General features: G+C 45.7%; 1 protein-coding gene across 1 annotated transcript in view; it reads right to left on the bottom strand.

Annotated features, from left to right (window-relative positions):
* PER3 (period circadian regulator 3) overlaps positions 1–24,415 on the bottom strand; it is a 55,345-nt gene extending 30,930 nt beyond the window's left edge. The window contains 13 exon segments of the mRNA XM_034672038.1: positions 4,655–4,888; positions 5,339–5,442; positions 6,361–6,466; positions 10,258–10,303; positions 10,306–10,413; positions 10,684–10,790; positions 12,528–12,606; positions 14,213–14,355; positions 16,439–16,493; positions 20,707–20,902; positions 22,291–22,406; positions 23,238–23,360; positions 24,145–24,415. Coding sequence (XP_034527929.1) covers positions 4,655–4,888; positions 5,339–5,442; positions 6,361–6,466; positions 10,258–10,303; positions 10,306–10,413; positions 10,684–10,790; positions 12,528–12,606; positions 14,213–14,355; positions 16,439–16,493; positions 20,707–20,902; positions 22,291–22,406; positions 23,238–23,360; positions 24,145–24,415 — 1,688 coding nt within the window.
* Positions 24,416–26,425: the final 2,010 nt, after the last annotated feature.

Genomic DNA, 26,425 nt, shown 5'->3' with positions numbered 1-26,425 from the left:
TTTTCTTTTCTTTTCTTTTTTTTTTTAAAGATTTTATTTATTTAGTTGACAGAGATAGAGACAGCCAGCGAGAGAGGGAACACAAGCAGGGGGAGTGGGAGAGGAAGAAGCAGGCTCATAGCAGAGGAGCCTGATGTGGGGCTCGATGCCATAACGCCGGGATCACACGCTGAGCCGAAGACAGACGCTCAACAACTGCACCACCCAGGCGCCCCGATTGGTGCTATTTCTAATATTTAAACTACAGCATTTTTATCTTTAAGTTGCATACTTGTTTCTCTTGAGTAAGGAGTATTAAGATTTTTTACTAGCTCTTTAAACTTGCAGGTCTTAAGATGTTAATAAAATCGAGATGCCCAAGTAACAACAGTTCCTCCCAAGCAGTATCAAATGGCAGGTTTTCCCTCTCCTTCAAAAGTCACAACCTAGCTGTGTTAGAGTCAAATACAGCCATAGCTAAGTTGGAGAATAGTATCAGTTTCTAGAATAGCATCATAAATACACAGAATTAGTTATAGCTTGAATTTTATAAAATGGTGAATGATGGAATATTGATGTTTGCTTAAAAACACAGCCTTCAAACCATGGGACTGATAGCATTTCCAGACCAATGGTAGACGATAAGAAATGGAACAAACCAGAAGGTGAGAAACGATTTGTACTCTGACAAGAAATACAGAGGTCAGGACATAAAATTGTGGCCCTAAAACGAGGTCCTAGGCCCAAGCAGGAGTGAGCAGCACAAAGTGGACAAGGCAGTAAAACATTNTTTATTCCATCTGGGTTTTTGTTTCTTTCCTGTCTAATTTTGCATTAAATGTTTTAAATTCCGCTTTATCTCCTCTGCTGACATTATTTATACTTCTTTAGAAACTAGTTCCAATAATTGTTCTAAAGTTCACAACATATACCTTTAAGAAATCAGTTTCTACCCTCAAATAACATATCACTTCTGGTGTAAGGACTCCACAGCAGCACGTTTCCAGTGCCTCTCCTGACCCTCTGCAATATTTTTACATAGGTCATAAATGCATAAGAGTATTTCTGCTTTAGTCAGTTACCTTCTAGGGCAATTAAAAATAGGTAAAAAAATAAAATTTCTTCATTAATTCCGTTTCCAGTGCTTTTCATTTCTTTGTGTTGATTCAAGTTTTATGTCTGGTACCATATTCCCTCCATCTTTAGAAATTCCCTTAGTGTGTCTCATAGAATAGATCTGCTGGCAATACATTCCCCCTCCCCGTTTTTGTTTGAGAAATCTTTGTATCTCTTTCATTTGTGAAAGATAGTTTCCACTAGGTAGAGAATTCTGCACTAACAGTTTTATTTTTCCTCTGAAGACATTTAGTCGTCTAGGGTACATGGTGTCTAAGGAAATGTCTTTGTAATTCTTACCTTTGTTTCCCTGTATGTAGTCTGTCTTTGTTGCTCTGGCTGCCTTCAAGATATCCCCTTTGCTTTTGTTCTCAGCAGTTCGAATATATTTCCAAGTATGTGGTGAGTTGTTTTTTTTTCCCCAAGTGTATGGTGTTTTTATTTTGTGATTGGTTTTTGTTATTTTGTATCCACACTACTTGATGGTCTTCATCTTTGGGAAATTCTTGGCCATTATTTCTTCAAATGTTTCTTCTGGGATTCCAATCACTCTAATGTTAGATCATTTGATTGTGTCTCCACATTCTGAGAGGCTCTATTCTGTATCTTTCTTTTGTGTTTCAGTTTGTGTAATTTCTATGTATCTACCTTCAAGTTTATGGATTCTTTTCTTGGTTGACTGCTCATCAAAGGTATATGTGTATCTCTCACGTCTCCATTTAATCCTTTTCATCTCTATGCTATGATTACCCATGTGGTTTTGCATGTTGCGTACTGTCCATTAGAGCCTTTAATATATTATTTGTAGTTATTTTAAATTCTCTGCCAGACAGTTCCAACATCTGTGTCATATCTGACTCTTGTTCTGATGACTGCTTTGTCTTTTGGCAGTTTTTTTTTTCTTGCCCTTTCATATGCTTCATAATTTGTTGAAAACAGAACACCTTGTATAAGACAGCAGAGACTGGGCATGCCTTTCCTTCTGCTGGGGCTGTGTTTGAGTTAACCTAACTAATTTGTTGGCCACTCTGAGATTTGTTGTTGCTATGGTTTCACTCGATGTATCACAGCTTTCAAATGCCTCTAGTGACACTTTGTGCTTGCTACATGGTGGCTGGTGTGCTAGAGAGCTTTGGGTTTTTGCCAATATTTGTTCCACTTGCAGCCTTTGGTCTTCCCTTTGCATTGTGCCTTGGGGCCTGTCTCTTGCAAGTTACTGATTCTGTCAGCCAGCGCACCAGTATCCAGAGCTTGATCTCACATCTCCCTGCAAGCATGTGGCCCCTTAGATTTTAGGCCTGTTGGCTGCCCTGGAGCTTCAGCACTCTGAAGGGTTCAAGAAAGCTCATGAACTCACTGCCATATGGCTTTTTTCCTTGTCAGTTTGGAATGATGCTCTTTCCAACTCTCCCTGAGCACAAAGCAAAGCACGCTCATCCTGAATGAGTTCAGTTCATGGATCAGTGTTTCTCCCTCAGGTGCTGCCACTCTAGAAGTAAAACAGTCAATGTTCCCCAAGTTCCCCAATTGCTTCTGGAAGCTGGCGTGGGTATATGTAGCTGATGAAGGGGCTTTATATCTTCATTACTCCTTGCTTTTCCATATTAACTTCTAAAATTCCCCTTCTTATTCTATTTCAAAGTCTAACCTGCCCTCATAAGAAAGGTAAAAATATAAACTTAAAACCTTATCTTCTTGCTGGCTCTGACACCCTGCATATAAAACATATTTACAATGATTATTTAATATTTTCCTTTTGATTGGTGCTATTTCTTTTTTTTTTCTTTTCTTTTCTTTTTTTTTTTAAAGATTTTATTTATTTAGTTGACAGAGATAGAGACAGCCAGCGAGAGAGGGAACACAAGCAGGGGGAGTGGGAGAGGAAGAAGCAGGCTCATAGCAGAGGAGCCTGATGTGGGGCTCGATGCCATAACGCCGGGATCACACGCTGAGCCGAAGACAGACGCTCAACAACTGCACCACCCAGGCGCCCCGATTGGTGCTATTTCTAATATTTAAACTACAGCATTTTTATCTTTAAGTTGCATACTTGTTTCTCTTGAGTAAGGAGTATTAAGATTTTTTACTAGCTCTTTAAACTTGCAGGTCTTAAGATGTTAATAAAATCGAGATGCCCAAGTAACAACAGTTCCTCCCAAGCAGTATCAAATGGCAGGTTTTCCCTCTCCTTCAAAAGTCACAACCTAGCTGTGTTAGAGTCAAATACAGCCATAGCTAAGTTGGAGAATAGTATCAGTTTCTAGAATAGCATCATAAATACACAGAATTAGTTATAGCTTGAATTTTATAAAATGGTGAATGATGGAATATTGATGTCTGCTTAAAAACACAGCCTTCAAACCATGGGACTGATAGCATTTCCAGACCAATGGTAGACGATAAGAAATGGAACAAACCAGAAGGTGAGAAACGATTTGTACTCTGACAAGAAATACAGAGGTCAGGACATAAAATTGTGGCCCTAAAACGAGGTCCTAGGCCCAAGCAGGAGTGAGCAGCACAAAGTGGACAAGGCAGTAAAACATTTAGAAATTTTAGCCTTCAAACCCCCCTAGAGAAGTTCCAGTGCTAGGACATGGATAATGATATACAGCAAGAAGATATTCAAATAAATTATTTTGCAGAGAGGGAATCTGATTAGAAATTTTAGCCTTCAAACCCCCCTAGAGAAGTTCCAATGCTAGGACATGGATAATGATATACAGCAAGAAGATATTCAAATAAATTATTTTGCAGAGAGGGAATCTGATGGTTTCAAGGGACAAAAAAAGGTGGTGTTTCTATCTCATGCCCTTACATCTATGGCAAAAGAGACAAGCAGAAGGTTAAACCCCCTACCAAGGTACAAGAAAACCCGAAGCATCCAGACGGCAGCCTAGGGGCTCCTCATGGTACCACTTGTAGGAGCAGCAGGTGGATGCTTTTGTTTTGTAAACCATGGCAAGCCCTGAAAAATATAGCTACTATTTTTTAAAATTTTTATTGACCTTAGAGAAGAAATTTCACCCCTACTGTGTAAAATACCCACATTCGACCATGATAGAGACCATTAATAACATTCAGGGACCAAACCTACAAAGACTTCCAAACTTATTAACATTCAGGAAGATAAATGAAGAGAAAGCCAGCTAAACTAAGTTGATATAATTGATCTTTCCTCTGCTCTATAAGGCCAGTAGGTTGACTTTTCTAAATAACATCAATTATCATGAGTGATCCAATTCCTTCTGAATGCTCCTTAGCTCATATCTGGGAAAATTAAATGTATCAATAAAGAAAAAAAAAAGTCCCCAGTTTTTCATTCAATTTAAGTCATAAATATTCTTCATTTGTTCTAAATGACAGGAAGGGATTATTATGAGACCCATTCTAAAATTAACTCTTTCTTTCGGTTGACAGATGTCTCATGTGGGAGAACTATGAATCTGTTGGAAATATCAAAAACGTTAATTCTTCAGTGGACATATACAGAAATTACACGCTAATCCCATCTAGCTTTCAGAGTATCTGCTGCTACCATTAGCATTATTACTGTCACCATCTGGACAAGTCAATGTGAAAGGTGGCAGTGCTTTGTGCTGGCACGCGCCACGCCCACGCAGAAGAGGGCAGAACCGTGGGCGGAGGTTGGGGGCTGCCCTGCTGGCTCACCGGCCGTCCCGTGCGCGTCCCCCTCGCTCGCTTATCTGGTGACTTGGCCACTGACTCAATGTAGAGCTGCTGACCCGGATTCTTAATTTTGTTTACACTGGCATACACCTGCTGCAAAGTCCACGCAGGGAAAAGAACGACAGAATATGTTTCAAAAATTACAAAATTAATTAAAAGATAAATGAACACAATAAACATTAAAAAACGAACCAAATACGTTGAACTTCCGGTTCTCTGAAGACATGACTACAGGCACAGTAACGACTCCCACGGGGCCCCTAGTACAAACGCAACTTTAAGTAAATCTGCCCACAACACGGAAATTATGAGAAAGCACACAAGGGACCCAAATATCACCTTCCGAGGGTGGTATTTTCTTTTTACAGACATTTTTCCGCACCGAACTGGATGAGGATGTCTGTTTATCAAACACGGTCCCAGCGGGTCAAAAACATACAAGAAGTGTTGTGCGCCGAGGGTGGAAGCGGTCCTGACACGTTGCACACCCCGAGGCAGGGGACGGAAATGGCGCCGCACGCACGCACGCACGCACACACGCCGTCGCTCACGTACCGGTTCCCTGCGCGCCGCCTGGGCGCGGGTCCCGCTGGACTCACTGGACGACGCGAGGCTGCCCAGGCTTCCATAGCCGCTGGCGGCGCTCGCGGGAACCGGCTGAAGGAAGCGGGAGGCGCGGCTCTGGAGCTCCGGCGGCCACGCAGCGTTTACGCGCGACCCCTGAGCGCTAACATGGTCGCCCCCGAACCCCTACGTCGGGCGTGTGAAGGCTGACGCCTTGAACTGGGATGCTGACGGAAAGGGCATGCCTCGCTCCTTTCCGCAGTTCTCAAGGGCTGGGCCTCGTTTTCTAGACTAGGCGGGCGTTTCTAGAACAACGAATTGTTGGAAAGCCACACAGAACAGATTCAACAAAATATGAAAATAAACTCTAGCTCTTGATGCTGAGTTTAGAACAGACAGAAGAGATTAAATATACACCCTGCTTTGTTCCATGACCTTGACCGGTGAACCCCAGAGATTTTATGAAAGACCGTTTGGAAAGTGCCGGGCTCGCGGTTTTCTCGGTGACACCATCCGTAAACGCTTAACCGGTTTATTAACGGAATCTCCAGCAGGAATCATTCTTGGCGTTTGTTTTCAACAGTTTTCCCCACGTTTGCCTTGAAAGAACCTGATACGGAGACCTGCCATCCCTCAGCCCCCACCTTTAAAAGTGGAATTGTTTTTTATAATACTGAAGCCAAGACCCAGACGCTGAGCCCACGGGTAGCGTTGGGAATACAAGAAGGACGCTCTCATTTAGAAACAGCTTCCCTGTTACCTGCCGACTTGGTTTGCTCCCGTAGAATGGGATCTTACAAGAATGTTCTGTGCATTTCACTCAGGAAAAGGAAAACAAGATGAATAGAACTGAATTTAAAAACAAAAACAGGAAGACAAAAATTCCTGGAACGCAGAGGGTAAAGATGTCTCTCTCCCTGCGGTGTATTTTTGTGGGGCGGCTTTACTAAGATCAACTGTTAAAACACGATTATGGAAATTTTGTGTTTGCTTCTTAAAATCTCACTTTACCTGTAAGAGGAGTCTGTGAATTTGTTCTTGTAATTCTGTTATGTCTTTGTCATTACTGTTGGCCTTTCTCTTTCTGGTAGCAAAAACATCCTCATTCAGTGGACTCCTACAAAGTGCCAAGTGAAAGATGGAGTCGAGCAAATCAAAATTAATTTACAATGAAGTCTACAGTGATTTTTAAATAGAGTGTTCAAGTAATAAATCTATACTTATACAAAGCAACTCTCTGACTTCAAATAGAAAATATAAAGCTAAATCCATCCGTGGAGGCAGGAAAAATACAAAGACATTAAGAGGTTTCTTTAGGTTGTCTAGAGCTCTAATCTTTCAACGTCTGGGTCAGCACTGTTTTGTGATGTGAAAATCAGTGACAAGTAACCTCCTTAGCTACCAAAGTATCTTCAACAACTACTGGCCTCAAATTTTAACGTTAACTGAATAACCTATTGTAGAAACTTTAAGACCCTAGGTCTGCCAAACAACATTTAATGTTTAACATACCTAATCATTTTAGCAACCCAGCTACTGGTGAAAATGTGGCTGTCACAGTGTGCAGTCTCGTTTACACTAGAGCATTTCAAAACTACCACCTGAACACAGCGAGAGGCAGATGTGCCAGCAGAAAACATCACAAAGAAGAGAAGGAAATGACGTTCATTTAGGACCTTTTATGTGACAGGAACCACACTGCTTTTATAACATACAGCAAGAATAACATTTTCTAAACCCTCACGATGTGCCAGGCACCGTTCCAAGTGCTCTATCAAGTATTACCTCCACCGGAGTTGAAAACTTCTCAAAGCCCCCCAGCTGGTAAAGTCTAGGCAGGTATTCACGAAGGGACCAGAGTCTAGGCTCCGGAGTGCGCTTTTGCCACCACAATGTATTGCCTCTCAGTACCTCAGGTAACTCGAGTACTATTAACGCAATACCCTGAGTGAGACCTGTCATCTCCTGAGTCCTCACGCCCCTAGAAAGCAGGAATCATCGTGATGCCAGAGAAGGTGGGTCACTTGCCGACTCTCATACCTGAGAAGCAGCAGTCCGGGTTTGAATCTACACGCCAGACTCCAAAGCCAGTGCCTTCCCTTTTCATTCTGCCATCGTGCTGTTTCTCACAACACACAACCCAATTCTCTAATAACTGAGATACTTTCCCAAAGACAGAAATAATTATCAAAAAACCATATTAGCAGTGTCATAAAAGTAGTCAGGAAGCTCTCTGCCTCTGGAGACCCATTCCCTCTCTGTCCAGACCCCCATGGCAATGTCGTCTCCCACGGCGTGCAGACCGTGCTTGGTGCCAAATGACAAGTTATCAGCACAGCATGGTGCATGTGGAATGTTCAGGGCAAACTGTGCTTGAGTGCACCACCTGACACACTGTACACGGCACCCCCTTGGCCCATCTGCTGCCTGTGCCCCCCAGCTTCCCACTGGCATGTGAGCTCTGTGGGGTCAGGCTCTCCGGCCTGCTGTGTTCACCTCTCTGGTACCTCCAACAGCGCCTGGCAGATACAAGAATGAATCGATCAGTGAAGGAGCAATCTGGGGTAAGGTACATCTGACCCATGATAAATCTGTCCATGCACTATGAGCTTGAACACCTTCCAGAAACATTTGGGTTTGTTTGTCAAGTGAAAGTCTGGAATGGAAATAGAACCAACTGCTTTGTGTTATGAGATCTAGTCTTGTCTGTGAAACTTTCTACAAAGCCAGGTTGTATCTTAAGTCAGTAATCACGTAACTCAAGCTGATGAACGTGCAGGCTATGGAGACGCAGCCTTGACCAGAAAGTGGCAAATGCCGTGTAGCGCTAGGCCACTGGCTATGGAAGGACGCTGCTTGAGGGGTCAGGGAGAAAACCCGGTTCTTTTCTTCACTTCCCAACCTCCTCCTCAAGGGACCTCTGCTAAAGTTCCCCTTTTGCCGAGTGCATGGGTATTATCTGTAGGATGAGAGGTAACAGCACATCACCTGCCTGCCCGCGAGAGCTGGCTAGGTTCCCCTCTGAACACCCTCACTGTTCCCCCTCACTCTTCCCATTTCAACCTCACACTTGCCAAAACTCCATTCCACACACGCCATTTCTAGGTCCTGGCTCTCCCACTGCACTGTGGGCCCCAGGACAGTGGGGATGATGTCTGTGTGGTCTACCATCTTGGTCTCAGGGTCTAGCACAAAGTTCAGCTCAGCAAGTGATCCATAAGTACTCGTTAAAACAGCTGGATGAATATAATAGACGATTATTTTACAAGAGCGATGAATGCTTACTAGACTCTAAGTTTTCCCCTCACATAATCCCAGAAACTGAGATGCAAATACTGGTATAATTTTTTTTTAAGCTGCAAACACTGTGAGTACTTATATTATCAGTTAATTTCATACATTGTGTAATCAAACCAAAAGGACATTTGGGGCATCTAGGACATGGCTCTGGCACTGATGGGGAAGGCATGCAGACCGATCGACAGACACCCAGAGGGACACCTTACGAAAGCAATCACACTTGCTCTGGGGTTTCCTGTAGTCATACTAAGCAACCACCTGATTTTACTTTCATTTCCCCACAGATTTTCCTACCAGGAAAAAAAAAGTTCTTTCTGACCAACATGAATAACACTGACATGGAAGTCATATTTCCTATCCTAGTTATTACATTAGTTTTCTAGCACAAACTGGTCTTTTGAGTTAGGGCAGCAGGAGCCCATTTCTCCCATTAGGGATCCAGACCTGCTCTGCTCAGAAGCCAAACCCCAGAGCACAAAGACATAGGAGGACCTTGGGACAGTTTCTCACCATGGCTAAGTATCCTCTATTATAGTATTAAGATGCGACAAAATAAGTCTCACTAGTAGACCAACTGTTCTCAGTTTTATGCTTATGTGCACAAAGCTGTACAACAGAACACAAAAGACATAATTTCTCCATCTCAGCATGATTCTAAAGAGTTGATTCCATGCTAAAAAAACCCAAAAACGATACCACAGGGGAACCCAAGGCCCAGCTGAGAAAACTACAAGGTCAATTTTAAATTTTAAATAAAAAGTCAAGGGACTGGGAGTATTTTAGGCTACAAGAGTGGCGGGCCAGTTTGTTTTAGATCCATTTCAGAAGCTTCTGTTACATGGATAGGCAGCAGTAATCAAACAGGCTTGAGTCAGCCGTGTTGGCAAGAAAACAAAACTAAAGAATCTATTTTTTAAAAATAAAGATTGGATAAAATGGACACAAATAAGTGGTATTTGACAACAGAAGCAGATATAAAAAAAGTTTTACGTGGTCACTAAAGAGAAGTTTAAAATACAGAAAAGGCAAAAAAACCAAAAAACCCAAAAAGCCCTTTATCCCATTACCCTGCAAATAGCCAAAATCTGTATCTTATTTCCTTTCTTCTTCTTTCTTCTATTTCACAGTGTTTGTGTGTATTTGAACACGTTTATATTCATATGGTATAAACACTTTCATATGCTGCTTTTTAAATCTAATATATATCAATTTCTCATGTTACGTAATCTTTGCAAAAACTTCCTTTGACCAGTAATACAACATGTCAGACGAATAGTCTAGGACATACTTAATGATCGACATATAAGCTACTCTAGGTCCACCATTATGATTGAACAATGGTGCAAAATATGTCTTTTCATTATAAAGCTGTCTTCCGTATTGAGGTATATCTCCTTAGACTGTTTCCATTAGGGAATCATGAGGTCAAAAAGGTAGAAATCTTTCAAGGTTCTTGACACACACTGCCAGTCTTCCAAAAGCACTTAAAAGAAAAAAATCTGTGCTTTATTTAGTTTATGTGTCAACTGAGTCGAAGGGAGTCAGCGGGGGGCAGAATACTATCTGGTAAAAAGGGTCTTCTAAAACCATGAATACTGACCAACTTACGTTCAAACTTTATGCCCACCCATGATGAAAGACACCTTCCAGCTCACGGGCTCACAAAGCTGGACCAGCTGGAGTCCAGGATGACGTCATCTCCGTTTTGAGTACAAAATCGAATGGATGAGTGTTCAAAGGGAGGGTGGCCTGCGTACTTTGAGACTATATAAGATAATACGACGAGATGAGAATTTATTTCATGCCGATATTTATTGCAAATGTCTTTTTCTAGGCATTTATTTTTAATTTTTTCAGAATGTCAAAATAGAAAAAAAAAACTGTTCGAGCAGCTTCCACAGAGTGCTCACCTGTTAAAGGCTGAGCTCTAGTGATTAAGAGCTAAGGAGAAGATCTAACAAGAAATGAAATGAAAAATTAGGGCGGATGAGTGGTTACAGAAAAACTTCCTCCTATAAAGAGGCAGGTCCTGACCTTTCTGGTGTACAGCGAGCATGAGAGAACGATCTTCTGGGTGCAGAAACGCCAAGACAGACGTTCCCATCAGATCCTGACGTAGGTAACCCAGCAGAGGCCCCGCTCTGGGGTAGAGACACAGCACAGACAGCACGCTACATGCAGCAAGTCATTTTCAGCCTTTATACACTTTAAACAATACTTCCTCACTTAATCCTAAATATGAAAAAAAAAAGGTATGCAAAAGATGTCATTCCAGCATTTATAAAAGGAGCCGTGGGGAAATGGTTCCATAATCTAAGAAATGCCGGGCACTGGACATGTTATGTCAAAGTTGCCTACGGAACTTGCTAGAAAATGACTCACAGCCTCACCAAATCAGAGTTTCTGGGGTAAGATGAGGAATCTCTATTTTTGGCAAGTTCCTCAGGGGTCTCTGACACCCCCTTCCCCATTTAAAAAGCTTACAAAGATCACATCATAGGGCAGAAGAATGCTTACGGTGTTAAGTGAATAAAGCAGGCAACAGATTTATCCAGCACGATTAAAAGTGCACAGAAGCAGTGTTTCCCAGAAGGTAATAACCAATAGACACCAGGAACACAAAGACATGTGCAGGATGGAGCTTCACGGGAGGGCGGTGAATGCAGAGCCTTCAGGATGACTTAGAAAAAACTGACTCCATAAATGTCTTCTCTGAGTACAAATTCACAAACATTTTCCAATGCAATAAATTTAAGCCATTACCAGGATATTTGCAACTAAATGTTCTTACTCTCTACAGACTCCATGATACAAAGTAGTTCACCAACTACTGTTTAGTTTCAGGGTATCTATTATTAAATAAACCTATTTTCAGATGTTAAGATTTTTTAAAAATCAAAATTAATAACTATCATAACTGTACCAGCCATTTTGACTTCGTTGCTTTACACTTCTGTGCACCACGGTGCACTGAGCCCCAGATTTTCAGATTTCACCAATAAGTAAAATTCAAAAATAAACATGGGGTGGGCGCCTGGGTGGCTCAGTCTTTAAGCGTCTGCCTTTGGCTCAGGGCATGATCCCTGTGTTCTGGGATCAAGTCCCCCATCAGGCTCTTCTTCTGGGAGCCGGCTCCTTCCTCTCCCACTCCCCCTGCTTGTGTTCCCTCTCTCGCTGGCTGTCTCTCTCTCTGTCAAATAAATAAAATCTTAAAAAAAAAAAAAACACCATGGGGGGAAACAGAGGGTACTCATCAGGGGAAAACAATGTATATTTTCCAAATAAAAGTATTTAAAAAACAACAATAAACAGCAACTACTATCTACTATCACTAATCTTTAAGTAAGACCACTAAAATATGAAAAAAAAGTAGAAAAGACATAAGTTCAAAATGGCTGATAATGCTTTAAGTAAACTCAGCTTCACCAAAAAAAAAAAAATCAGTTCTTATTTTCCTTTTGTTTTTCCTCCTCACTTCAGACTAATAAACATTTCATCAAAGGTGTTTAGGGAAGCACTTGTCTGGTGGAAATCATGCTGGCATGGGAACTGGAGGCCAGAGTTCAAGTTCTGGTCTCCTTTTGAGGACAATCACATACCATATCCATGTTCGCTGTCCTCTCGTTAACGTGGGACAATAATTCCTGACTTACCTAAAACAGACTGTTGTGAAATCAAATATAATTATAAGCTGTAAAAGCATAATACGCAAGATACTTACACGAAAACATACACTTCAAGCGAACAAAGCGAACGGGCAAATGGTTAGACGTCCGTCTCATAATGTAGGGGTAGGCACGTAAACATGATGTAAATGTTCTCATTTTTCTATCTTTTCTCAGAAACAAAATCTCTTTCAGGCTTAAAGAAGCACTTACCTTTCATCTGTTTCAAGAAAGACACACCCTGGGGTGTGTGTCGTGGTGAAAATTCTTTTATCCACCGGGATTCGAGGAGCTATGAAAAACAGAAAGACTCACCTAAAGGCAAATATCTAGTTAGTCATCCACTTTGCTGACCACTTATTACAGAGGAACAAGACCTCCATCTGAAATGGTAGAAATCCCACTTAGGGGCCTGGCCTTCAAGAAGCCAAGGCTACGGTGAAATCGTGACACTTGTCATTATTAACTACATTTTGATTACGTCAAAATGCGATGCCCACTGAAGCTGATTTTAAATAGAGTCTGTGTGCCCGGAAAGCTTACTCACCACAGCCCCGCAGTCAAAGCTGGAGGCAATGAAAGGTCGGGCCCAGCGGGTCTGGGGGTGTTTGGTGGTTGTACAACGAAGCGCATTGCATTTGGTGTCAGTGTGATGTGGATATTTTAAATCTGTGTCAGAAAACCAGCACGGTCCGTTCGAGGGGCTCACGTTGAAAATGCAGCGATTTGGAATCATGCACAGTTTCATCAGCAAGAAGCGAGAGGTGAATGGAGTCACCCAAGAACACACGAACACACGCACAGCCTCATCTACGGCTGCCTCCGCGCTGTGTGTTGTAAGAGGAGACACGCCCATGCACATCTGACTCCAGATGGCCTTCCTTCCACCCCCACGGTAACCCCAGGGCCCACGACCGGAGCCACCGCCCACGGCCCCAAGCCACAAGGGGAGGCGCCGAGCGTACTGCAGTGTTTGCGTATTTCTTAACCATTTCATGTGTGTGAAGCTGTGTTTTTTTTTTAGATTCCTGGCTTATTTTTAATATGTGGTTAAGTTTTTGAGTGTTGTGCCCCTAAACCCATTTTCCCCTTAAGCCCTGTGGTTTTGTGGGCGTATGTATTTTGGTTTTTTGTTTTTTTGCGTGGGACGGTAATTTGTAGGAAAGCGTATGTCAGGTCACAGCAGAACTGACTTTAATTTCAAACAATCGATGGAAGCTGCTTGTGTACTAACACATGAATTTGGAAATGCCGTTCTGCCATCAGAGGACAGAGACTACGGCTTTCACTCAAGGGCCTCCTGAACGCTTAAAAAATATAAATTCATTCTTGTGACCTCGCTGTGCAACAATTTTCATGCTCTTTTTTTTTTTTAAGATTTATTTATTTATTTGAGAGAGAGAAACAGTGTGCGTGTGTGGGGGGAGGCAGAGGGAGGGGATCTCAAGCAGACTCCCCACTGGGCACGGAGCCCCACTCGGGGCTCCATCCCACAACTGGTAAGATCATGACCTGAGCTGAAACCAAGGGTCAGGTGCTTAACTGACTGAGCCACCCAGGTGCCCCCAAGTTCCATGCTTTTGTTTCACACAGGACAGAAGCCAAAGGCCACAGGACAGTCACCAGTACAGAAACGATCACAGGACCAGGTATCGGTGGCCAAGTCTGTGCTTAGACCCTTAGGCCGTGCCGACCTTGAAGGAGGCGACCACCGAGAAGTCAGGGTCAGCAAACAGACATCGGGGCAGATCAGCTCTAAATGTCCAAGAGTTCAGGGCCCACGTGAAGCCTCGCGTGCTCTTTTCTGGTTCTGCGGCTGCAGTAAACGGGCTTTCACATGTTCCTACGTGAGGTGCTGTCAGGTTAGTTTGATCTGAAAGCAGACACTCCTGACTTACCTTCATAACCAGAGTGAATCCTCCCCACCAGCGGGAGGCAGCAGGGCTCAGATTCCGGCTGGGGAGAGCGATGCACGTGCATCACAGAGCGGATAATCCAGAATGGGCAGTAATGCTTCTCTTGCTCTGTGTCTTGGCCTCCCCTGAAAAGCACAGAAAGGGTGAGAAACCAGTCCTGACGCAGTCAGGGAGCCCAGCGTGAAACAAGGCAGGAGGGGCGCCTTCTTGGTGACTTCCGAGAGAGAGAGCAATCCAAATGTAAAATGTTTAAACGTGTTTATTCTAAAAGGAAATGTTAGTTTACATTTTCGATACCCAAGGATAATTACACTCGTTCATCATTCAATGAAAAAGAGGATTTATGGAGAAGCGGCGTAGTGGGTTAAAGATGGAACTAACCACCCCACGACTTTTCTTCTGACCCGAAACATAACTTCCCAGCGTGACTTCCCTACCTGTCTCACCTCACGCGTCTAACACATGCACCACATGACAGAAATCAGGGCTCCTTGTGATGACGCCCCCCCAAAGCCAGCTCTCCACCGTCCCTGCCTACACTCTCTGGAAGGACTTAGTCTCAGAGCTCCAGCTACCGCCTGGTGGGCACAGAGCCCTGTGTGCGGGGAAGCGCTCCTCACGCGCCTGCCTGGGCAGGGAAGCAGGGCTAGAACCTGCACACCGAGCCCCGGCCCCAGCTGTGGGGCAACCCCCCGGGGAGGGGCGGCTCGACTCCCGGCCTTGCACCCTGTGTCATAGCTTCAGCTGCCCAGGGGACATTTCCCCCTGGATACACCACGGTCCCCTTAGTGTCAACGTGGCCACAACCGAATCTGCGCCCCCCCGTTTCTACCCGTCACACCTTGCCTCCCCCACCGTTGTCTGAAGTCATGTCAGGAGGTCTTTAGCTGCCTAGAAGCTCCACGTCCACGTCCAAGTGCACTGGTGCTCCCACCCCCACCGCCTTCCTTGCCTCTCGGCAGACTCTGGGGCCTCTGCCCCGCGTCTCCACTCTCAACCGTGACCCCGCTTCCGCCACTGAGAAAAGAGAGTGGCCTGAACCTTGCCTGGCTCAGAGAAGGCACACAAATATATTTACTAGCGAAACAAACACAAACAGCACCTGGTCCGCGGCAAGCACTGTTCTAAGGTCTTCTTAACAACTCATCTGTGAAGGACTCAATGAACCAACACAGCCCTCCCTCCTGCACCCCTTTCCCCGGGGTAGCCCTCCCCAAGCACTGGAATGCTATCAGCCCAAGGCCCCCAGCCCCACGGAGTGCTGACTGATCCATTACGAGGGCTTTTCGCTTGAGTTTTCCACATCTCCAGCCTTTAGTAATTCGATGCTCATGTAGGCAATCGTGACGTCACTGAACCACATTTTCTTCTTCTTGCAAAAGTAACATGAACACATCACAGTAAATTCAGGACAGAAAAATATCACTAATAAATCCTATCAGAAATCAACTACGATTAAAATTTCGGTCCGTTTTCTTCCAGTTCACTATGTCCTTCTCTTAGACATATCTATCTTACTTTCTTTACAGTTATTTAAATTTAAAAAGTTAGGGGTGCCTGGTTGGCTCAGTCAGTAGAGTGTGTGACTTGATCTCCAGGGCACAAGTTCAAGCCCCACATTAGGCACAGAGCTCACTTAAAAAAAAAAAAATTAAGGGGCACCTGGGTGGCACAGCGGTTAAGCGTCTGCCTTCGGCTCAGGGCGTGATCCCAGCGTTATGGGATCGAGCCCCGCATCAGGCTTCTCCGCTAGGAGCCTGCTTCTTCCTCTCCCACGCCCCCTGCCTGTGTTCCCTCTCTTGCTGGCTGTCTCTATCTCTGTCGAATAAATAAATAAAATCTTTAAAAAAAATTAAAAAATAAAGTTTCAAAAATTCATTTTAAATGTGACCAAAAGTCAAAAAGCAAACAAAAAACAAAAGATCCCCAAACAGGAGGCATTTGAAAGTATACTTAACCTCATCCAGCAGTTCTTAGAGAGACAGAGAGACAGAGAGCATGAGAGAGCGAGCACCCCCAGGCTAAGAATGATCTCGATTGTGTTACTATCTAGTCGTTTTGTGAGGGTAAGCTGCTTCTCCTCAATTGAAATACAAACTTCTTGTGGAAAGAACCCAGCGCTCACTGAATATAAAAGAATCTAAAAAGGGCCAAATAAAATCAGAGCGTAAGCCACCGTTCCTGGCCCCCACAAGCCCCTAGACTTACCGGATCCTGCAGAAAAAGGATTTCACCGGAGCGAATTCGTACTGAGATGCTGCGGGAAACAAAGTGTTGATCACCCCCTCCCAGGGCAGCACCTCCAAACGCAGGACAAACTCCAGCTATCCCCAAACCAACGAGAAACTATTCTTGCAAGGAGGAGATACTCTGGATTCAAACAGGGCTCCTGCCCTCGCTTTGAGATCGAGCCGCATCCAATATGTTCCAGGGGGCTTCGGTACTCTAGCGGTGAGTGACCCTCAGGGAGACAGTGAGGGTGCGTGGGACTGGCGGCTTTCCCTTGTTGAACTGCTGAAACTGCCCGTGGTCCTCCTTCCGAGGTCAAGGCGATAATCCCGGGACACACTTACTCTGGCGGTCATGTTCTATTTCACTGTGACAGTCCGGACATTGCTCCACAACTGCCGATTTGGACAACTTACAGTATTGAAGCGTATGACACATAAATGTCTTCCACTTTTTTCTGTCCTTGGACACAATCCCTGAGGTTGGGGCCTGTAAATGACACGATCGTCTTATGACTCTCACCGTGGAGTGTCACACTGATCTACAGAAACTCGTACCAACCAACAGGGTCTCTAACGACACGTTCTCACAACCCTCATGCCAATGGTTGTGCCAGTTTTATTGCTTTCTGCTTAATTTTATTGATTTGTGAAGTGGTAATTCAGAAATGTTTACGTTTGCCTTGATCAAGGGACTGAATCTTTCTTCCCACGTGTTTGTTGACTATTTAGCTCTCCTCTGCTTAGAGCTCCTTGAATTGATCTTTGGGCATCTGCTCACCGGAGTGAAAAAATCCTCAGTTATAAGATTCAAAGAAACACTTAAAACCAATGAGATGTTTTACAAACATACACTGAAGGAGCATAAACGACGAGAACTCTGAAGAACCAAGACAGGGCTCGGGGTTCAGGTCTTGGCACTTCTGAGCAGAGGGTCACAGGAAGAGTCAGAAGATGGGCTTCTGAACCATCAGGGAAAACGCACATGATTAAAAACAAAAAACAACTAAACCGCAAGAACTCCAGTTTCAAAGGCACCAATGATCCAACGATCAGAATTCAGAACACTAGGGAAGTCACAGTCCAGGAATTCTGAAACCAGACGACTGTCCTTACAGCTCGCTGTCAGCTCACCGAATTCATTACTCTTAAGACACCCAACAGCCCTAACATCGAAACCACCCCAGGAAAGGCTCAGATAAGCTTGCGGAGGAATGACAGCAAGATAAGGATGTTCCCAAAATATTCTTAATTTTTTGAGACGACTTTTATGAACAGGACTGATTCCTTGGTGTCGCTTTCAAACACCCACCTTTGTGTGACTACAGATGCCCTGTTTAATGGTTCCAACGCAGGGACTGACGCGGTCAGGAGGGGCACTGACTCCAAGCAAGGACCCTGGACTCACACCGCCAGGGTGAAACCCAGCTCCACACCTACTGGTAGTGTGACCTCGGTGAGTCCCTTAGCTCTGTGCCTCAGTGACCGCAGTGGCTGAGAAAGGGCGTGGCTCCCGGCTTCAGGGGACGTAACTGACCAGAGGCCACAGCTGCTGCCCCGGGGCCCTGCTCCAGTGGCTGTTCCCACCCAGAGCCTGTGCACAGAGCCGTACTGAGACAGGACCATCCCATGGAGACGCAGGGCTCCCCCGGCGCGTGACTGTGGCTTGGACTTCCCTTTGACTGCCTGGCCAAGCTGTCTTTTCAGCTATGCGGCAGGTCAAGCCTCCTCTCCCCAGTCCCCCTTGTTCCTGCTTCTTCCACGGGTGTCAGACGTGCACTGTGGGCCGAGGGCGCCGCTTTCCTCCTCCCCCGCCACCCCCACAGCCAATGGCTTACACAGCTACCCCTATCTTGGCATTTGCTGCTCAGCAGACCCAAACTAACAGTTACCTTATCTGTCAAATGGGGACGGTGATGGTATCCACACCTCGTAAGGTTCTTGGGAAGATTAGTCAATCCACTGAAACATGAAAAAAAGTCGCTGGCAAACAGTAACCGTTCAATAGAATGGTAGCAACAAAGAGGACCCCTAATGTTGCAGAATGTTCCAAATACCGAAAGTGCTTTCTCAACCATCGGCATGCTTGCTTCTCACAGCAGTCCCGTGTTAGCAGGCTGGTAGGACATGGTGATGACTTCACAGTGAGAAGCTAAATGGCCTCCTTCGTTCTTAAAGGGACAGAACTCAATTTAAAACTCAGATCTTCAGATTCCTTGCTTAAAATTCTTTGCACATAGGAAATACCACAATTCTACCAGAAGAGAGACTTCCATACACTGTGTGAGGATACCAGGCGCCTGAATTCAACTGCATTCTCTAGGGGTCGTGCAGGACGGAGAGCCAGACCGTGGGATCTCAAACAGTGATGCGAGTCCCTTATCATTTCCACGCCTCAGCTGTAGCCGGTGAATCCTTGATTTTTGGAAGTGTGCTCTAAAGAAACAGTGGTCAGATCCTTCTGGGAGGTCTGTACAATGAACCAAAGGGGAAATGTGCTCGGACGCCAGGCCAAAGGCTGACAACTGCTGAGTTTATAGCTTCCTATGTCCCCTTCATGTTCTATGAGCTCAAAGGAATGGCAGAAGGAGGCAGCAGGGGCCCAGGTCACAAACGGCTCAAGAAGAGCTGGAATCCCTGAGGTGTGCGAGGCAAAGCCCAGTGCGAGCGGCCGCCAAGAGCAGCACCATCTCTTTAGGGAGGAAGTCAATACTTAGGTCCCAAAAACAGTGATTTCAGGGTACATTACCTTTTTACACGTTGGGGAAATATCATGGCAATAAGTAATTTGCAAAGACAGCACGGCTGAAAAGAGCAGACAGAGACCACAGAGGCGACATCGGGCTGGGGCTTGGGGGGAGGCGGCTGGGGAGGCGCGAGGGCGGGCAGAAGGGCGGCATCTCAGCACCCGGAACAGCTCCCGGCCCACGGGGCCTGCTGAGTAAATGTCTATGGAGTGGACGAAGGAGCAATAAAAGCAGAGAAACAGATGGACAATTAAAGGTTGAAAATAGGTGTTCAAGAAAGAGGAAGAGGAATGAAATCAATGTTTTTGAGTGAGGGGAACAGGAAAGAGCTGGAAACAAGCAAGGAAGACAGGTGTGCATTCTGAAGTTTCCACGACCTGCACACAAAAGACGGGGCAAAGGTCTGCCATGGAAAAAAGCAGTGTGCGAGACTGTTCCCACAGGACCACGTCCTGCGTTAGAAAGTCAGGATGGGCCCGGGGCCTAGATGTGCCAGATGAGAAGGTTCTGGAGGTGTGTTTCACATCCATGCCGATGTACCCAACACAACTGAACTGTACCCTTAAAAATGGTTAAGATGGTCCATTTTGTTAATGGATTCTTTTTTTTTATCATAATAAACAAATCAACTTTACATTCCAAAAAACTAGAGAAAAGGGCTGGGAGTCAAAAGAAAAAGGTTGATCTATGCTAAGCTCTTTAAGACACGCTTCACAAAGAATGTGAAATAAGTAATGATAAGGTAATTTTAAAAAGAAATAATGAATCATTTTAAAATATCATGCAGGACTGAAAGTCACAAAGGAAACTAGTACTAGGCATCCCCAGTTCAGGGAAATAAGCATTTCAGAAGAAAAACAAAGTAATGAGATTCATGAACTTTTAGGAAGAAGCAAAACCGGAAGGGGAGCTAACCATGAGAAGTTTATCTCCAAAACAAAGCAAAGAAATAAAACCATGAGAAGTTTATCTCCAAAACAAAGCAAAGAAATAATGAAGTCAATGTAAGAGGGAAAACATTTAATTTTATTAACTTAGAGAAAACAGAATCTTTATAACAATGAATCTGCTATACGGTACGCAGGCAGTCAAACAGTATTTCAAAAAAAACCATAGTTATGATATAGAACCTGTAAAATTAACTTGACTAAATGAAAGCATATCAACTGGGACTTTATTACTGGAAGCATTTAAAATGCTGTTTCCAACACAGTCTGACTTTTTATTTATTTATTTACTTATCTTTGTTTTTTTTTTTTTAAAGTTTTATTTATTTATTTTTAGTCATCTCTACACCCAATGTGGGGCTCGAACTCATGACCTCAAGGTCAAGAGTTGCACGTTCCACCGACAGAGCCGGCCAGGCGCCCCACATTCTGACTTTTTAAATAAAGAAATAAAAAAAGCCATAGAGTTTGCAGGTTCAAAACAACGCATTAATTTTGGTACTCTTTCCGAAAGATCACAACCGATCTTTATGCGGCAAGGTGAACATCTGAGCATTGGTCCCATTACCTCTTTGGGTTCCAGGCGGGAAGCTGAGCGGGGCCAGTGTGTGCACAGAACACCCTCACATCTTGAGGAGCAAGCAGTTCCACAAAGTGAGAAGACTCCAAGAAATTCGGGACTGAAGTAGCCTGTTCAGAAATGTGCACTAACCTTCCAGACAGAAATGAAAACACTGCCACAAAGGTCTCCTAGGGAAACATTAAAAATAAATGCAAATATTGAGATACTTGCAAACAATATTCCCTGAGAGGTAAATTTCTTCTAGACTCTTAACATGATCCACACACGCACATATCCTGCAAAGGCAGCAGGATTCTCCGACATATGCCTTAATGATCATCATCAAACCTACATTTTATCTTCTGAAGGTCAGATTTCTTTTTTTTTTTTTAAAAGATTTTATTTATTCATTTGACAGAGACAGAGACAGCCAGCGAGAGAGGGAACACAAGCAGGGGGAGTGGGAGAGGAAGAAGCAGGCTCATAGCGGAGGAGCCTGATGTGGGGCTCGATCCCATAACGCCGGGATCACGCCCTGAGCCGAAGGCAGACGCTTAACCGCTGTGCCACCCAGGCGCCCCGAAGGTCAGATTTCTATACCAAACAATACACCAGCTCGTCCTACATCGACTAAACGTGCGTACGGCATATTGACTGTGGATTCCTTCTCGTGGGCAAACTGAGGGGACTGTCCTCTCTTGACCAATGCGTCACTCCAGGCTTCAAGACCAAGCTCAAGAGTCTCCTTCAAGACGCCGTCTTTGACAAGCCTCGCTACGTAAGAGTCCCTTCTCCTATCTGTTCCATCAGACAGCAAGAACAGTTATCATCGGCACGTCCTCCTCTCTAGTTCTACCTTGAAGATCTTCAAGGGAAAATGTTTTCTTAAGCTTTTCCTTGTCTCTTCCATCTCCGCCACACCCACTAGGGTCCCACAAACACCCCAGTCAGTAAAACAAACACTACTGTGATCTCAGGGACAGCTCCCAATCCGATCTTACAAGATCTTTCAGCGTGAGGTCTACACATAAAACAAAGTAATCGCCATCACATCAGTAAGGCGTGAGGCTGAATGATTCTGCCAACATGAAGAGATTCAAAAAAGATACACTACATGTCTCTTCCCAAATTTTACAGAAAAATGACAGCATCTCAACTCACCTGTTCTATAAAATCCAGTTGTTACAACTTGAAGGGGAGTAGGTATTGGAACTAGGAATGATATAAATACAAATTAGCGATTCGGAGATTAGAATAAAATGAGGGTGGTTACTCTGCAGCTTATTTTTTTTTTTCCTCTTAATTCGAGAGAACTCAGGGATGCTCAGGAGGCAGGGGCAGCTCGTTAGGGAAGGCCAGCAGACCACCGCTCCCGGGTGGCTGCCTGGGTTTACCCCTGTGCTCCCGCAAGGGCAGCAGAAACTAACTACACAGTCTCCCCAGCAGCGCGCTGCTATGGTCTGCCTCGCGTCGTGGTTCCTGAAACTCCCACGTATTAGGTTTCAACAGCTACATCTAGATACGGTTGTTAGGAGAAATCACCCTGGTTGAAACGGCAAAATGTGTGGATTCTTACTGGGTTTTTGGAAGCGTACCCCAAAGCAGCCGTGGCCAGCTCCTCGAGGCCGTACGCGGTCGCAGCTGCGCAAGGTGCTCCACGCTGACTGAGAGTCTGGAAAAACTCACTGTTTGCTAAGAAACACAGGAAAATAAACAGGTGGTCCAGTGACAGCGACAGCTTAAGGAAATCATTTTTACCACCACTGAAGTTGGCTTATTTTTTAGGATGAGGACACCTCGGCGTGTCTGTCTCAAAACCATATCATCTTCTTTCACCTGAAACACTGACAGTTGTACACACATAAGCCTTTGGATTTTAGGATTTTCTGATCTGCATCACGAGCAAGATCCATACAAGGTACGATAACCCCAAATTCCAAGTACACGCATGTGACATGTTCATGGCAGAAATGTTACTTTCCGTATTCAGGAACTGTGTGTCATACCTGACATCACAGAGGTCTGTGCTAAACCCGTACTTTAAATCCCTGGAAAAGAAAGGTCAGAGATAAAAAGGAAAAGGTGCTTGCAACTGTTCATTTCTAATATGGCAATTTCCTGATATATCATGAATGAACTGTAACAGGATGTGGATGACCAGGAAAGGCAAGCTGTATTTAGCAAAATGTATTTTTTCCCCAATGCCCTTAGAAGACAACGATCCCCTTTAAAAAGTGAGTCTTTAAAATGTGCTAAACTCTACCCTCTTGCAGCAAATCATCAAACATGGCAGAGTCACTAAACAACAGTTCCTGAACTCTTACACAAACAAGGTTCTCCTGATGTTCCGAATTTGCAAAACTATGACACGAATAGAATCCCTGTGGATTTGCTCATCTCGCATCAAGCGCCAAAAAAGCTCAAAACATTTCAGGGACCAAGAACCACACTGACAACTCTTCCGGCTTGGCCGATGGTTATGAGCAAAATGATGTATTTGCACTTTCTCTCCAGCTCATTTACCTTGTACACTGTGTATGCAGCAAAGGGCATAGTTGAGGGCATCGACGGTGCTTGGCTTACTGTGTCTCCCTGATGGGAAGTATTTTTTCATTTCTTGCACAACCATTAGAAGTTCTTCAGAAGTTCAATCTTGCTTTTCACTGTAAGATAAAAAATAAAAAAACCAACCCGTCAATTCACACTTTCAATGATAAGAGCAGCCAACGTTTACTGAATAGCATACGATGTGCCAAGCAACTTTCTAAGGTGCCTCCCACGGATCAACTCATTTAGTTCACAGGTTTCTTTTCCCCTTTGCACAGGTGGGAGATCCTGGCCAAAAAAACTAGTAAACATCGAACATTTTCCATTCTTGCTCATTCCCACTGCAGCTCCCCCACTCCCTGCTCAGCTAAAGCCTTAACCACTCTTTCTGGACTTCTGGTACTCTTTGGTAATTCTTCAGTTTCCCAGAGCTTTTCATTCCAAGCTGTCTGAGTATTCCCCTAAACTTTCTCCTAGGCTTACAAACAAAAGAATAAAACGATTTAAGCCCCCCTTCCCCTGTACTAGCCCGAGAACAACAAACCAGGTCTTGTCACCTGTTGCTGCTCTCCACGTGTGGGCTCCCCAGCTTGGATTTCTGGCTCCACATCTCCTCCTTTCCTCTCCCCAGGGCCTCAGAGCCACAGGCCTGTGGTCCTTCAAGTTCCTGAGATTCGGTCCCCCTGCAGTCCAGACATTCACCGCTGGACGTTCCCAGGTCTTCACAGGGGTCTGTCTTTTGCTCCGCAGCCTTCAGTCTGTTGCCTGCTTCTGTTTCACCTCGCAATCAGCGACAGGAATTTATTTCTCATTTTGGTCCATGCCACTGCCTTAGGGAAAATGATCGGTCATCAGGAGCCGGCCAATACTGATGCCCGGTCACCTGGATGAAGTTGCCTCTGCAGAATCTCCATGCAGTCTCGGATGGCTCGGCTCGAGGGAGCAGCCTGGGGGCGGGGGTGGGGAGACAGTGGGGACAGGGGTTCAATGACAGGGACCATGTGCTGCGGAAGCCGGGTGTGACAGACGCCCCCCTCCCCGGCCAAACTCTCCCATTCGCCGGCCTGCCCACCCGCGGCTCCACACGGGCGGCGCGCATCCAGAAACTGGACCCGGGCAGAGGGAGCTTCCGGCGCCAAGTTCAGGAGCCCCATGTTCCCGGCCCGGCGCCGCCCGGCCGCCGGCTCCACAGCGGAGAGCGGACCCGGAGAGACCTCCCGGGCCCGGCACAGCACTCACAAGCAGCCGCCGCCGCTCGCCTCGCAGTGCCGGGACCCGCGTAGTCCCCAGGTCCGCCGCTTGTCCGGCGGCCACCGGCGCCGCGCCCCCGCCCTCCAAGAGATGCGGCCCCGCCCCCCGGCCGCGCGATTGGCAGCCNCGGCTAGTCGAGTGCTCCGCCCCCTTCAGGGTACCGGCGTGGGGGTGGAGGGGTGGGAGGGGCCACGGCCGACTAGAGCCAGCGCAGCAGGAATAGGGCGGTCGAGCCGCCAATCACTGGGGGGCGGGACCCGGGCGGGGTTGACCGGCCCCCACGTGAGGGGCGGGCAACCCGGAGGCTGGGCGCGCAGGTGGCAGGGGCAGTCCGGGCAGGGGCCGTGGGGGCGGGGGTGGGGGGCAGCCCTGGAGCGCGGGTCTGGCCAGTCCCGGGCCGGGGGAAGAAGCACTGCACATCCGAGCGCCCCGTCTGCGCCTTCTCGGGTTCCCTTTTACGTCTTGCGTAACTTTCCTGCTCTCGCGCCCGCCAGCTCTTGAGGCTCGGAGGCCCTGGGCAGTAGAGCAGCCCCGGGAAGATCAAAGCCGAGTTTCAAAAACGGAACTTTGACGACGGACTCTAAACACTTCCCTGGTCTTCCTCAAGTTACAGGTTGATTTGGCAACTGGGGGAAGACAAGTGCATGTAGAAGACGCGGTTTCAGAAAAGGAAGGTGTGGCGAAGTCCTTTTAAAAATACCAGTTTGAAGGTTTTTTAGATTGCGTGTCAACTCATCGGAAGTGCAGAGCTCCACCCCTCTCCAGTGCCTGGTACATGAAAAATCTTCAGTATTTATTGGATGAATAAAGGAATTGTATAGAAAAGGGTGGTGGGGGGGATTGTTCATATCACGTATTGGATAAACCACCTCCTTTTTCGAAATGATGGTCGATCTCCCTCTCCTCTCCAGTTTTGTTTTGTCGAACTGCATTCATTCAACACATATTTATTGCGTGGATGATCTAGGCCGGGATGATTGTGGTCCCTGAGAAAGAACGGTGACAAAAGTCCCTGCCATTCAGGGCGTCTACCTTTTTTGAAGACGGGAAACACAGGCGAGTGCACAGAGGTCCGAAAATGGAAAGTGCTGCGTGGAAGATGAAACGAGGATGAAATGTAGCTGGGACAGGGATGGAGGGTGAAGGAGGCAACAGACACATCAATCTGCTGATCGGGGAAGCCTCTCTTAGAAGGCGAATTGAGACCTGAGTGTGTCTGTGTGTGGGGGTGGACCCAGCGGAGGGGGCAGAAGGCACCTGCAGAGGCCCCCTGACCTGACAGGGGGTGTGTTGACAGAGCAGGTGTGTTGTTAAGGAACAGAAAGATCCTCTACTTTGGAGAATTCACAGAGGGAGGAGGAATAGTGTGAGGGGAGATCAGGAAGTTAGAAAGGGCCAGATTATAATTAGGAAACGCAATTTGGATTTTTTTCTAAAGGTAGTGGAAAGAGGATTTTAAGCAAGATAGAGATCTGTATCAGCCAGACTGCTACACGGGGAGTGGTTAGCAGGAAGCTGTTAGTTACAAGAAGAGGGCTGAGGACCAGTGGGACTAGGGTGGTGCCAGGAAGGATGGTGAGAGGAGACTGGACGTGGGATGCATGTGGGGCACAGAACCTTGCCAATGAGTTGAATGTATGTTGTGAGAAGAGAGAGAGAGACAGTGATCAAGGGCGACTCTTGGGTCTCTGGTGTAAGCAGTGCAGCGTGTCATGGGTCAGTAACTTAGATGGATGGGTCTGGGGATAGTAAGTGTTGATGAGGGGAGAATGGAGACTTGTTTCGCAGACGTTGTGTTTGAGGAGTGCATTATACATGCAGGTGGGATTGTCAGGTGGAGGTGACTGGATCTCTCAGCCTGGGACATGGGGGAGAGGCCAGGGATGGAGGTATGGCTGACATTTGGGAGAGGC

Source organism: Ailuropoda melanoleuca, chromosome 11 (genome assembly GCF_002007445.2).
Source record: "Ailuropoda melanoleuca isolate Jingjing chromosome 11, ASM200744v2, whole genome shotgun sequence".
Classification (NCBI taxonomy): domain Eukaryota; kingdom Metazoa; phylum Chordata; class Mammalia; order Carnivora; family Ursidae; genus Ailuropoda; species Ailuropoda melanoleuca.
This window is presented reverse-complemented; position numbering and strand designations above follow the sequence as displayed.